At 42.2% G+C, this 14,219-nt stretch overlaps 1 protein-coding gene across 1 annotated transcript; it reads right to left on the bottom strand.

The window, feature by feature from the left end:
- Positions 1–1,117: 1,117 nt before the first annotated feature.
- On the bottom strand, positions 1,118–2,203 carry LOC120059588 (neurogenic differentiation factor 4-like). Its single transcript, XM_039008719.1, has one exon. The coding sequence runs from the start codon at positions 2,201–2,203 to the stop codon at positions 1,118–1,120; it is 1,086 nt and encodes a 361-aa protein (XP_038864647.1).
- Between the last annotated feature and the right edge of the window lie 12,016 nt (positions 2,204–14,219).

Genomic DNA, 14,219 nt, shown 5'->3' with positions numbered 1-14,219 from the left:
GTCCATATCTAATGGCACTATGGAGTAAATGATGTACGGCTGAAACTGATATACTGTATCTGGTAGCCTATATCTGACCGGTCCTCATTTCCTTTGTGTGAAAAGACTTCAAACCATGGCACAATGTGTTGCAACAGAAATAGTATATAATACGAATATTTATTCAATTAAGTGCGAAACAGCAAAATATTTACAAAAATTGTATGACAAAGTTGTGATCGACACCAAAACTGAGAAATACCTGAAAGATACTTCAAATAAATAATTGTAATACTTCATCAGTAAAGCTGCCAGTGACTGACAATGCACTGCACGAAGGAGACAGTAAAACAAAAAACAGTGCTGAGAAAATGCAAAAAGGAACAGACAATAGTTATACAAAAATAAATATTAAATACAGATATAAATTAAATTCATTTCTGTTCATACGGCTAACAGGATACTGGCTACAGTATTGGCCTAAGTGCAGAAGTTATAGTAAATGAGGGTAGAACAACATTGTGTCACTTCCTCCCCATCTTCAGGCACACTGAGGACTTTCTACCCAAGTACTCCTAGGTTTTAAGGGGTCTACACAGTCTTGCTCTCTACCTAGTTCTACGTACATTTATTTAGCAGAATTTTTGGAATGCGACGCAAACGGACCTCAGTAGGCTCTGTTTGCGTAGACTGTGTAGAGCCATTTAGTGGAGATCCCTGGTCATGGATATCTGAGACAGTGTGCAGTCAGTGCGTATACCTGGATATCTGATTTGGTAAACAATAACAAGTAATATAGCTACATAGCCTATAATAGGAACTGGGGGAGGACTTAACCAGACAGAAAGAAATGACCATACAAACAATAAACAATGAGAATAAATTAATAATACTATTAAGGGTGTATCTTCATCTTTCCAGTAGTTCTTTATGATCAGGTAGGTTGAGTTGAGTCTCTCTCTGAGCATTCTACAGTCTCCCAGAGTAAGATAGCAGACAGTGTAAATGTCATATCATTGTCTCTCTACACAGTAATTCATAGAGTCACGGGCCTATACGTATGGGCAGCAGGATTGCAGGACCAGAGGCAGGGCTCTGTATGAATCTCTCCCCTGGCCACGCAGCTTCACTTTCCCCTTCACTCACTGTAGATGGTGCCCATCTGTGAGGCGATCATGTGTGGTGGAGGGAAGGAGTCGAAAGCCTGGATGTCTAGGGGCAGTTCGTAGCGTGAGGCCTGGAAGAGGTAGCCTTGAGGCCCTGGCAGCCCGCCCAGGGAGGAGGGGGGGTAATGGGGAAGGGACGAGAGGTAGTGGGAGGGGTAGTTCCTCTCAGCCTCGTGGGGGGAGGGCTCTTGCTTCAGGATGAAGTTGCTGCTGATGCTGAGGGGAGGAGTGAGGGGCCCGTCGTAAGGGGGGGTGCCGTTGCTACTACAATCTTTAGGGGAGGGGTGCTGCTCGTAGGGCACTCCCTTGAAGCTTTTCATGTGGAGTAGGTGGGAGGCCTCCAGTGAACCGTAGGGAGGGCTAGGCAGGCCCGTAGAGGGGTAGTGACCACTCAGTGGTTGATGACCACAAGGCTGGCCCCCTACACCACCCCCGACTCCCAGAGCGCCACAGGGCTTCTCATCCAGCTTGTTGATCATCAAGGGGGCTGAAGGCCCCAGCTGGAGACACCCAGCCACCAGGTTGCTAGTGGGCTGGGACAGGCCTTTACACAGCATCTCTATGAAGCCGTGGCTCTCTGGGGACTGACCACTCTCCAGCACCTCAGACAGGGCCCAGATGTAGTTGTGGGCCAGCCGCAGGGTCTCGATCTTGGACAGTTTCTGGGTCTTGGAGTAGCAGGGCATGACCTTACGTAACACTTCTAGTGCATCGTTTAGCCCGTGCATGCGGGAGCGTTCGCGGGCATTGGCTTTGCTGCGTCTCGCCTTGAACCTCTCCTGTCTGGCTCTGGTCATCTTCTTCTTCTTGGGGCCCCTCCGTTTTGGAGCCTCGTTCTCTGCGTCCATTCCAGCCTCCTCATCACCATCATTATAAATGTCTTCTTCCTCCTGATCCTCAATGTCTTCGCTGCCCTGCCCAATGCTTCCGAGGCCCTCAGGGCCCAGGCTATAGCGGCCCCCCATCTCTAGACCTCCCTCTCCATCCTGGGAGCTCATGTCCTCCTCTAGCCACCCCAGGGAACTGACCAGCTCAGACACCTCTCCACGTTTAGACATTGTGATCTGAAGAAATAAAAACACATATTTGATCAAGCACATTGTTTCCTGTTTGCCATAGAAATCAGAACAGAGCTCAAATGATCAGACATGCATTTTCAGATGGATAATTAGGGATGGCACCCTAATGTAGTCGGCTAAGTATTATTGAAATTAGTCGACCTATTTACTGTTCCCATTATATTGGTTGCCTAGATATGAGATAATCCTTTCAGAACTGCTGTGTGGACAGCGCATACTAGCCCAGGAAGCTCATTTTCCATCCCACGGAATGGATGAATATTTGAGCAGATACAGAACATCTCTCAACTCTGACAGAAAAATAATTGAGGAAAATGTGTTCAATTTCCAGTAAGCAGTATAATTCTCTCGTTGGTAGTCGACCTAATGTGAGACACTTTGGGGCTAAACTCGGTGGTTCCCTGCTGTTGATGTCGTGATTTTGGAGACACTGTCAATCTGGGACACGAAGGGATTTGTCCAGCATATAAAACCCTCAGATTAAATTGAGGGTATATAGACGAGTGAACAAACACGGGAACAAATATATGCTGCATTAACAGCTAGATTTGATTTGCTGAGCGGAATCAATACCGTTTTAAATCCAATTTTGCTAGCAATTGTTATAAAAAATGCCACTACACGAGATTGATTTCTGAGTCCAAAGGATATAAAACGTTAATTGTGGACTCGTTTGAACTTTCTCAAACACACCAGAATCTAAATAGCCTAAATCTCTGCCTAAGAGCAGACATTATTGTTCTAAAACTACGTTGTCCTAGTTACTGATTGAGTAGCCGTGCGTAAAAGTGGGACAGTTTCCTACAATTGTAGGCTAACTGTATTTGACACTGACAATAGTAGCCTATTGCATATGATAAAATAGAAACCATAACATGCTGTCTATATTCCGACAATACAGTTAGTGGTCTCACTTTCTTGTTGATATGATCCGATAATGCATTATAGTTTCGTTTTTTGGTGGCATTGGTATAGGACGATTATGAAGAATGCCATCTTCATTAATTGCTTTTCCTGTTATAGAAAACAGTAAAAACTCGAATATAAATGCAGTTTACAGTTATTTGTATCTGTTGGCACCCATTGCATAAATCCTCTGTGATCAATACTAAATTATCTGGAACAGGACCACATGAAAGTAATTTATTTTATAACATGAAAAAACTCACCTGTTTACAACTCGCACTTCCAAAATTGTCAGACGTCTGGCTAACTTCCAAAGTCCCACTACCAACCAAAATGATTTAACTCAACCGTTTCTTTCTGTTGCTCACAGTGTCACAGTCCTTTCCTAGTTCTCTTTCTTTCACTCAATTATCCATCAGTGCGCCTGAGACTTTCATCTCCGACTGGCACGAATATGTCGGAGTTTAGCCTTTAGGAGATGGACTGGCCCCTCCCACGTGCACCTCGCCCATAATGCCAAACGCGCGTGGCGGGCTCGAGTCCAAAGTGTCCCGTCCAAACAACCTTACAAGCGTCACCAATGTGTGTGTGTGTGTGTGTGTGTGTGTGTGTGTGTGTGTGTGTGTGTGTGAGAGAGAGAGAGAGAGTTTGAAAAAATGTCCACAATTCCATAATTATTTCACACAATACTATTTGTCCAAAATTGTCACATTATTATTTTCCCCCATTTCAAAATATTGTTGCATATCTCATAGATTGAAATAGGCAACCATGGGATTTATTTTGCAATTCAATGCATTGTAAAAGGAGGATTTGGGGCTCAATTAAGATGTATATTGGAAATGTGAGAAGTCTATAGCTACGGTTGTGCTGTAACCCAATTTGTAATTACCTTTCCTAAACAATTGGTGGAGCTCATTCTGCACAATACTTTAAATATTCATTAAATTAGAACGCTTGGATGACCGAATCATGTGTTGGAATCATGTTACAAAGCGTTTTGGATATTTTAATTACGCACAGTCTGAGGAAGGGACGCTCATCCATCGCGGTATGTGTAAGTGATTTTGACAGCTTGATGTGGTAAGAGCAGGTGTATGCGTTGTTCACCCGTCCATTCATTTGCTTCTTCCACTTATTAGCCCCATATACCCTACTCCCCCGTCTCTGTGCCCAGGAACACTTGGATAAGTCAAGCAGCAAATAAGTTATCTGATTTCAAACGGTTGGTGCACCAGAACGCTCTGGAAATATCATGTTTTTTTGTTATTATATATATATATATTTAAATAAAAATTGTAAAACGAAAACAAAGTAGATTTGATATACAACTCAAGACTTACTCATATCTGACGGAAAATAATAGGGCCTATCAGTTTGAGAAAAAAAAAAAGTTGAGTTGTATATCAAATCTACTTTGTTTTCGTTTTACAACTTTTATTTACATACATATTTATATACATATACATATATACATATATGTATGTAAATAATAGTTGTATATATATATAACAAAAAAAGTATTCCGACGCACCAAACGGTTGAAATCAGATAACTTATTTGCTGCTTGACTCATCCAAGTGTTCCTGGGCACAGAGATAAGGGCACAGCTAAAAATGTATGTTTAAATTGGGGATGCTTTGAGATGGGTAAAACGCTTTTTCAAAGTTCATTACTTTAACTGGTAGTTTAAAGGGTATTTTAAACGTTTAATGAAACGTTTAAAAAGTCCTTTAAAAACTTAAACCTGTTTGCACACATAATTCCTGCCTACCCCTAGCATCAGTTAGTCTGAGATCCGTTTCTTTTTGCAATTTCACAACATCCGAGGCATAACAAACGCAGCATCATGTGATGTACCCGTGCGTGGCGAGCCGCGACGCAGTAGGGGCTCTATTGTGGTCGGATGCCATTGACAGACCAGGCTTGCGGGTCGCACGTGCCCCGCATTGATCCGATTGTGCTGCACGAGGATCACATCTGCGCTTGTGAGTCGACTGTCGTGCTTTCTTGCGCTCTCTCTCTCTCATCAAAAAACAAACTTTACATCTCAGTTACATCTCCGTTTCATCTTTAACTTATGTTCTCCATGCCATAGGTAAAAGTAAGCTATGCATTTGTCACTTCTCATAGACAGACAAGATATGCTTACCATGTCCTCATGCAGACAGTCCACACTGTAGGCCTACAGATTTAAAACATTGCTTCATCTTTTAGATGTTGTAAAGATTACTAATTGCAACATGATAGAGTAAAATGAGAATTTTAAAATCCCATGACACTAAGTTGCCGGGCTAGGCTATAGGACTCTCTAGATCATTGGATGGACAGATGGTCAGATATAGGAAGGGGGGGGGGGGGGGGGGGGGGGGGGCTACGCCTGCCTCACTTGATATCTCGTGCGGAAACAGCACTGAGATAATGGAATAACGTCCATACCCACATGGCCTTTTCATTCCTCATCAGTGCATTGCGCATGGGGGCGAATGGATAGAGTGGGGATGGAACGGTTTGGTTTCTGAGTGTTCGCACGTGCTTGGGTGCACCGCGTCGTCCTATCGAGAGCGTGGGACTATAAGGTTCTATCTGCAAGAAGATGATTCCGAGATAATTGCCTTTAAAGTTCAAAACCCTCATTGGTTTGAATGATGTCAGCAATTTTTAATCTTGTAATATTTTGAACTTAACATGAATTGGGTTATTTAGAGTACCATATAGGTAGAGAACATTGAACAGAACAAGGCTATGTCAATAACTACATGTTGACAGAAATGCAGACAGAACCCTATAGTCCCAAGCGCTCCTCATGTGGAAACCAGAAGTTACATGTGTGTGTGTCAACCGATGTGTAACCAGACTCAGTGTCTGCCATGTGCACCTCTCTGCCCCCACTAAATATCACAGCCCACATGTAACCCCTGTCCAGGTAACCCCCGTCTCCCAGGTAACCACGTTCCCCCAGGTAACCCGTCTCCCAGGTAACCACGTTCCCCCAGGTAACCCGTCTCCCAGGTAACCACGTTCCCCCAGGTAACCCCTGTCTCCCAGGTAACCTGTCTCCCAGGTAACCACGTTCCCCCAGGTAACCCGTCTCCCAGGTAACCACGTTCCCCCAGTTAACCCGTCTCCCAGGTAACCACGTTCCCCCAGGTAACCCCTGCCTCCATGCCAGTAATCACACTTGCAGCCTGCCCCGGGAACAGTAGCTCTGGGAATGATGAATAGTAGTGTTGCTTAACTTCCCACAGTCCTCACGGGGGGGGGGGGGGGGACTTGGGGATTATGTCCCTCCTGCCTGCTCCAATGCTATGATTAAAATATCCAGTTGGACAAATATGAGAAGAAAAAAAATATTAGGTGAATCTGCCAATAACAAAATGGCATACTCAGCTGGGCAAGGAAAGGAGCTTTGATGGTTTGAGTTTATATTAGGTTTTTAAATGCTGCTTTTGTTGTTATGATTGTCGCCATCGGGCCCCCATCCTCACAACAACAAAAAACTACCACAAGTGAGTTGTCTCTCCTCTTCCCCCTTGGGATGGATTTAGAGGGGGGGGGGGGTAGTTCTACGCCACTCTGACAGATGGGTCCTTGTTCCCGTCTCTCTCCCTCCCTCTCCATCGCTCGCTAAAACACAAACACACACTGGCACACAGACTGCACGAATACAATAGGAATGAAAGCCGTGCACACATGCTCGCTCCGCCAGGCTGAAAGCTGAGCCCCTTGTAGTAATCAGAAAAGGATAGAGGGAGCGTGGATGTGTGTTATGGGAGTTTGTGTGATTATTTTGAACTGAAAAGTTTGCCTTATTTGCATGTTTTGAATACATTTTTTTGAAGACAACCATTACTTTTTCCTTGAAAAAGTTTGTCAGACTGTTTTGTTGTCGGTCTATCCGTCTCTGTAGAGGAACTGGGTGTTATGAAAACCAGGGCTCAGCTTTCTCTGTTAGCTATTGACTGAGGCTGAATATAGTAGCATACAGGCTATCCCGGGGGAGAGACTAAGTCCCACGGAATCTGCCTTACACAGGGGAAGACACACTGTGCTACCATGGACTTCTGACCTCTGCACGCTCGTTATCATTGCAATCTCAGTGTGCCCTTGGTGGCGTCTAAAAAGGTAAAAATGAGAAGGGAGCTACTGCCTCCTGCTCTCCGTGTGTAAATCAAACCTTCATGACCTCCCCTAACCCGGACGATGCTGAGCCAATTGTGAGCCACCCTATGACCTCCTGGTCACAGCCGGTTGTGGTATCGAAGCCTGGTATCGAACCTGGGTCTGTAGTGATGCAGTGCTTTAGACCGCTGCGCCACTCAGAAGGCCCATGTACAAAGATTTTGAATGACTACCTCATCTCAGTACCCCAGGCATACAGATAATTGTAAAGGTCCCTCAGTCGAGCAGTGGATTTTAAACACAGATTCAACCACAAAGACCAGGGAGGTTTTCCAATGCCTCGCAAAGAAGGGTATCTATTGGTAGCTTTTGTTAGATGGGTAAAAAAACACAAAGAAAAACAGACATTGAATATCCCTTAGAGCATGATAAAGTTACTAATTACACTTTGGATGGTGTATTAAAACACCCAGTCACTACAAAGATGCAGGCATCCTTCTTAACTCACTTGCCAGAGAGGAAGGAAACTGCTCAGGGATTTCACCATGATGCCAATGGTGACTTTAAAACAGGTACAGAGTTTAAAGGCTGTGTTAGGAAAAAACTGAGGATGGATCAACAACATTGTAGTTACTCCACAATACTAAACTAATTGACAGAGTGAAAAGAACGAAGCCTGAACAGAATAAAAATATTCCAAAACATGCATCCTGTTTGCATCAAGGCACTAAAGTAATAATGCAAAAAAATGTGGCAATGCAATTAACACTTTGTATTCAGGACAAAAAGTTATGTTTGGGGCAAATCCAATCCAATACATTATTGTGAGTACCAGTCTCCATATTTTAAAGCATAGTGGTGGCTGCATCATGTTATGGTTATGCTTGTCATCGTTAAGGACTGGGGAGTTTTTCAGGCAAAAAAACAAAACAGAATGGAGTTTAGCAAAGGCAAAATCCTAGAGGAAACCTGGTTCAGTCTGTTTTCCACTAGACACTGGGAGATGAATTCACCATTCGGAAGGACAATAACCTAAAACAAGGCAAAATCTACACTGGAGTTACAGGAAAGCTATAGAAACGTACCCAGAAAGACTCACAGCTGTAATTGCTGCCAAAGGCGTTTCTAACATGTATTGACTCAAGGGGTTGAATACTTATCTAATCAAGATATATTAGCGTTTTATTTTTCATTTTATTTCATTTCACCTTTATTTAACCAGGTAGGCTAGTTAAGAACAAGTTCTCATTTACAACTGCGACATGGCCAAGATAAAGCAAAGCAGTGCGACACAAACATCAGAGTTACACATGGAATAAACAAACATACAGTCAATAATACAATAGAAAAAGTCTATATAGAGTGTGTGCAAAGGAGGTAGGATAAGGGAGGTAAGGCAATAAATAGGCCATAGTGGCGAAATAATTACAATATAGCAATTAAACACTGGAGTGATAGATGTGCAGAAGATGAGTGTGCAAGTAGAGATACTGGGGTGCAAAGGAGCAAAATAAATAACAGTACGTGGATGAGGTAGTTGGATGGGCTATTTACAGATAGGCTATGTACAGGTGCAGTGATCTGTGAGCTGCTCTGACAGCTAGTGCTTAAAGTTAGTGAGGGAGATATGAGTCTCCAGCTTCAGTGATTTTGTACTGTTCGTTCCAGTCATTGGCAGCAGAGAACTGGAAGGAAAGGCGGCCGAAGGAGGAATTGGCTTTGGGGGTGACCAGTGAAATATACCTGATGGAGCGCGTGCTACGTGTGGGTGCTGCTATGGTGACCAGTGAGCTGAGATAAGGTGGGGCTTTACCTAGCAAAGACTTGTAGATGACCTGGAGCCAATGGGTTTGGTGACGAATATGAAGCGAGGGCAAGCCAACGAGAGCATACAGGTCGCAGTGGTGGGTAGTATATGGGGCTTTGGTGACAAAACGGATGGCACTGTGATCGACTGCATCCAATTTGCTGAGTAGAGTGTTGGAGGCTATTTTGTAAATGACATCGCCGAAGTCAAGGATCGGTGGGATAGTCAGTTTTACGATGGTACGTTTGGCAGAATGAGTGAAGGATGCTTTGTTGCGAAATAGGAAGCCGATTCTAGATTTAATTTTGGATTGGAGATGCTTAATGTGAGTCTGGAAGGAGAGTTTACAGTCTAACCAGACACCTAGGTATTTGTAGTTGTCCACATATTCTAAGTCAGAACCGTCCAGAGTAGTGATGCTGGACGGGCAGGCAGGTGTGGGCAGAGACCGGTTGAAAAACATGCATTTAGTTTTACTTGCATTTAAGAGCAGTTGGAGGCCATGGAAGGAGAGTTGTATGGCATTGAAGCTCGTCTTTAGGTTAGTTAACACAGTGTCCAAGGAAGGGCCAGAAGTATACAGAATGGTGTCGTCTGCGTAGAGGTGGATCAGAGAATCACCAGCAGCAAGTGCTATCATCACTGATGTATACAGAGAAAAGAGTCGGTCCGAGGATTGAACCCTGTCCCACCCCCATAGAGACTGCCAGAGGTCCGGACAACAGGCCCTCATGAACATTTTACAAATGTTAGAATGCCTTACATTCACATTTTAGTTTAGCAGACTCTCTTATACAGAGTGACTTACAAGACCAATTAGGGTTAAGTGCCTTGATCTAGGACACATCAACAGATTTTTCACTTAGTTGGCTCAGGGATTCCAACCAGTGACGTTTCGGTTACTGGCCCAGCGCCCTTAACCGCTAGGCTACCTGCCTCCCGTCTTTGAACTAGTATTTTGTGTAGATCGTTCACCAAAAAAAGACAATAAAATCCATTTTAGTCCCACTTTGGAACAAAATGTGGAAAAAGTCCAGGTGCGTGAATACTTTCTGAAGGCACTGTATATGGAGATATACCACATATTTGGAGGCGTAAAATTGTAAATTCCCACGCTATACCAACTGCAGCTCCTCCAAATACATACTGCAGCACCTTGGCAGAAGAGACTTGTGTGATAGACATCACATTAACATGCATGTAGGCCTACTGTACTGTGAAAAGAGATGTCTCAAACAAAGAGTTAGATTGATTTCGGGCCAGCAGTCAAACTGTTAGACCACAGGTTTGCAAGGAGTTATTGGGAAAGTGCAGTCAAGATATTTTTCCATACGCATTTCCTTATAGAAAGTCGACTGGATAAGATATTTTGGGAAAATGGGGCACAGACTGAGCATTTATACACTGAACAAAAATATAAACGCAAAATGTAAAGTGCGTGTTCCATGTTTCATGAGCTGAAAATCCCTGTGAGCATTTTTCCTCTGCCAAGATAATCCATCCACCTGACAGGTGTGGCATATCAAGAAGCTGATTAAACAGCATGATCATTACACAGGTGCACCTTGTACTGGGGACAATAAAAGGCCACTAAACTGTGCAGTTGTCACATAACACAATGCCACGGATATCTCAAGTTTTGAGGGAGCATGGCATGCTTGGCATGCTGACTGCAGGAATGTCCACCAGACCCTCCAACATCTTTTTAGAGAATTTAGCAGTACGTCCAACCGGCCTCACAACCGCAGACCACGTGTATGGCGTCATGTGGGCGAGCAGTTTGCTGATGTCAACGTTGTGAACAGAGTGCCCCATGGTGGCGATGGGCATATAGTAAGGGCAGGCCTAAGCTATGGACAATGAACACAATTGTATTTCATCAATGGTGTTACAGTGTGGACACTATATAAATAATTACATTGAATATGTATTGTACTTACCTGCGGTATAGTATGATTGGTATTAATGTGTGCATGGTTATTATTGGCATTGACCATGACCTTTCCCTTTGATGAGGAAATCACCCAGAGTCGGATCTGTACAACGCTACTATCACATGTTGATTGGGCTGTATCGTTTTGCTGTATTGGTACTGTTTCTAGATGGCTGTATACCTTTTATTTCTTAGGTTGAAAATAAAGTAATATAGAAATGTTTGTGGGCATTCTTTGTCAAGTTACTACAAATAGCAATTTGAATGCACAGAGATACCATGACGAGATCCTGAGGCCCATTGTCATCTACCACCATTACCTCATGTTTCAGCATGATGCCATGTCGCAAGGATCTGTACACAATTCCTGAAAGCTGAAAATGTCACTGATTGAGCATGTTTAGGATGCTCTAGACCAACGGGTACGACAGCGTGTTCCAGTAACTTCGCACAGCCATTGAAGAGTTGGAAAACATACCACAGGCCTAATCAACAGCCTGATCAACTATATGCGAAGGAGATGTGTCATGTTGCATGAGGCAAATTGTGATCACACCAGATACTGAGCGTTTTTCTGATCCACGCCCTACCTTTTTTTTAAAGGTGTCTGGTGACTAACATATGCATATCTGTATTCCCAGTCATGTGAAATCTGTAGATTAGGGCCTAATAAATGTATTTCAATTGACTGAATTACTTACAGTTCATATAACTTAGTAAAATATTAGAAATTGTTGCATGTTGTGTTTATATTTTTGTTTAGTATATTTACATACCTTTTGCAATTCCTCTGAGGCAGTTCATGGATTTAAATCACAGTAAAGTGGCCAAAAGTATACAGAAGGGAGATTCTGCCTCGAGGCTTCTACATCTAACAGTAGAGGTAGAGCGCTTTTAAACAAAGGTGGCAGGAGTATTTTAGTATTCAGTTCTCTAAAGACACCACAACCTCCATCCCATCTCCCTTCTGAGCCTCAGCACTGTGCCTGGGAGTCCTGGGAGAGGGAGGTGGGTGAGCGGTGGGAGGAGGTTCCATCTGCCATACTAGCAGTCCTGGGGGAGACGGGCATACCCCAAGACGTTTTGGGAGAAAGGGAACGGGGAGGGAGGGAGAGAGAGAAGGGCCTGAATAGATTACACCCATCCACTAATCAAGGGCTGTAATCTGTGTCGCTAAAACTATAACAGTGGTCTTTGGTGGAAAAAGTGCTCTATTGTCATACTTGAGTAAAAGTAAAGATGACTCAATTGAAAATGACTCAAGTAAAAATCACCCAGTAAAATCTTGAGTAAAAGTCTTAAAGTATTTGGTTTTAATTATACTTAAGTATCAAAAGTAAATGTAATTGCTAAAATATACTTAAGTATCAAAAGGAGAAGTATAAAGCATTTCAAATTCCTTATATTAAGCAAACCAGAAAGCACAATTTTCTTGTTTAAAAGAATATTTATTGATAGCAAGGGCCACATTCCAACAGTCTGCCAGATCAGAGGCAGTAGGGATGACCAGGGATGTTCTCTTGATAAGTGTGTGAATTAGACCCTTTTCCTGTCCTGCTATGCATATTAAACATAATGAGTACTTTTGGGTGTCCAGGAAAATGTATGGAGTAAAAAGTAATATTCTTTAGGAATGTAGTGAAGTAAAAGTTGTAAAAAATAAGTAGTCAAGTACAGTACAGATACTCCCAAAAAACAACTTAAGTAGTACTTTAAAGTATTTTAACTTAGGTACAGTGCCTTGAAAAAGTATTCACCCCCTTGACATGTTTCCTATTTTGTTGCATTACAACCTGTAATTTAAATGGATTTTTATTTGGATTTCATGTAATGGACATACACAAAATAGTCCAAATTGGTGAAGTGAAAAAAATAACTTGCTTCAAAAAATTCTTTAAAAAAAAAAGAAAAAAGAAAAGTGGTGCGTGCATATGTATTCACCCCCTTTGCTATGGAGCCCCTAAATAAGATCTGGTGCTGCCAATTACCTTCAGAAGTCACATAATTAATTAAATAAAGTCCACCTGTGTGCAATCTAAGTGTGTCACATGATCTATCACATGATCTCAGTACACACACACACACACACACACACACACACAGGATCTTAAAGGATCTGCAGAGAATGGGGGGAAAAAAACATATACAGGTGTGCCAAGCTTGTAGCATCATACCCCAGAAGACTCGAGGCTGTAATCGCTGCCAAAGGTGCTTCAACAAAGTACTGAGTAAAGGGTCTGAATACTTATGTAAATGTGATTTCAGTTTATTAAATAAGCAAAAAGTTTAAAAAAGTAAAAAAAAGTTTTTCCTTTACCATTTTGGGTATTGTGTGTAGATTGATGAGGGGGGAAAAACATAGCATTTTTAGTAGAAGGCTGTAACCTAACAAAATGTGGAAAAAGTCAAAGGGTCTGAATACTTTCCAAAGGCACTGTACATATTACCTCAACTAACCTGTACCCCAGCACTGACTCTGTAGCTGTACCCCCTGTAACCTCGTTTTTGTTATTTTGTGTTTTTACACTTTAGTTTATTTGGTAAATATTTTCTTAACTCTATTTTTCTTTACTGCATTGTTGTTTAAGTAAGCATTTCATGGTAAGGTCTGCATGAATGATTCATACTTTATTTTATTTTTGATACTTAAGTAGATTTTAAACCAAATGATTTTAGACTTTTACTCAAGTAGTATTTTACTGGCTGACTTTCACTTGAGTAACTTTGTCTTAAGGTATTTATACTTTTACTCAAGTATGACAATTGGGTACTTTTTCCACCTCTGCCTAAAACTGCATGGTTTCCCTAATCCACCACCCCATATCACCACATTTCTGCTGCCATTTCTTCCATAATTAATTTTACCTACACAACGAGAGCCAACCATGTCAAACGACCAATGAATTAATTACCTGTCAGCATTTACAAAATTGTACCAAAACTTCCCGCTGTCATGACTTTCTATTTACTAACAAAATGTTGGCACGACTTTACTTACATTAAAACGTGGTTAGTAAGGTAATTTACAGCAAAAGAAATTGAGATAAAGGGTTTACTTTGTGGATTTCCACAAATATTATACATTTTTTTCTTCGGTATAATGAATTAGGCATACTCTCTTCACAAAATGACTACAATAGATTAGGTTTGTCTCATCTGAATCTCACTCATGTAGAGTACCAATCTTCAGCACTTTCCCCTTTCTACAAAGACTGGCACACTATTGA

Source organism: Salvelinus namaycush, chromosome 14 (assembly GCF_016432855.1).
Source record: "Salvelinus namaycush isolate Seneca chromosome 14, SaNama_1.0, whole genome shotgun sequence".
Lineage (NCBI taxonomy): Eukaryota > Metazoa > Chordata > Actinopteri > Salmoniformes > Salmonidae > Salvelinus > Salvelinus namaycush.
The sequence above is the reverse complement of the archived record's forward strand: the minus strand, read 5'-3'. Positions and strand labels throughout refer to the sequence as shown.

Excerpts from the sequence above, each read along its gene's own strand:
- LOC120059588 (XM_039008719.1), bottom strand. The coding sequence starts at position 2,203 with ATGTCTAAACGTGGAGAGGTGTCTGAGCTGGTCAGTTCCCTGGGGTGG.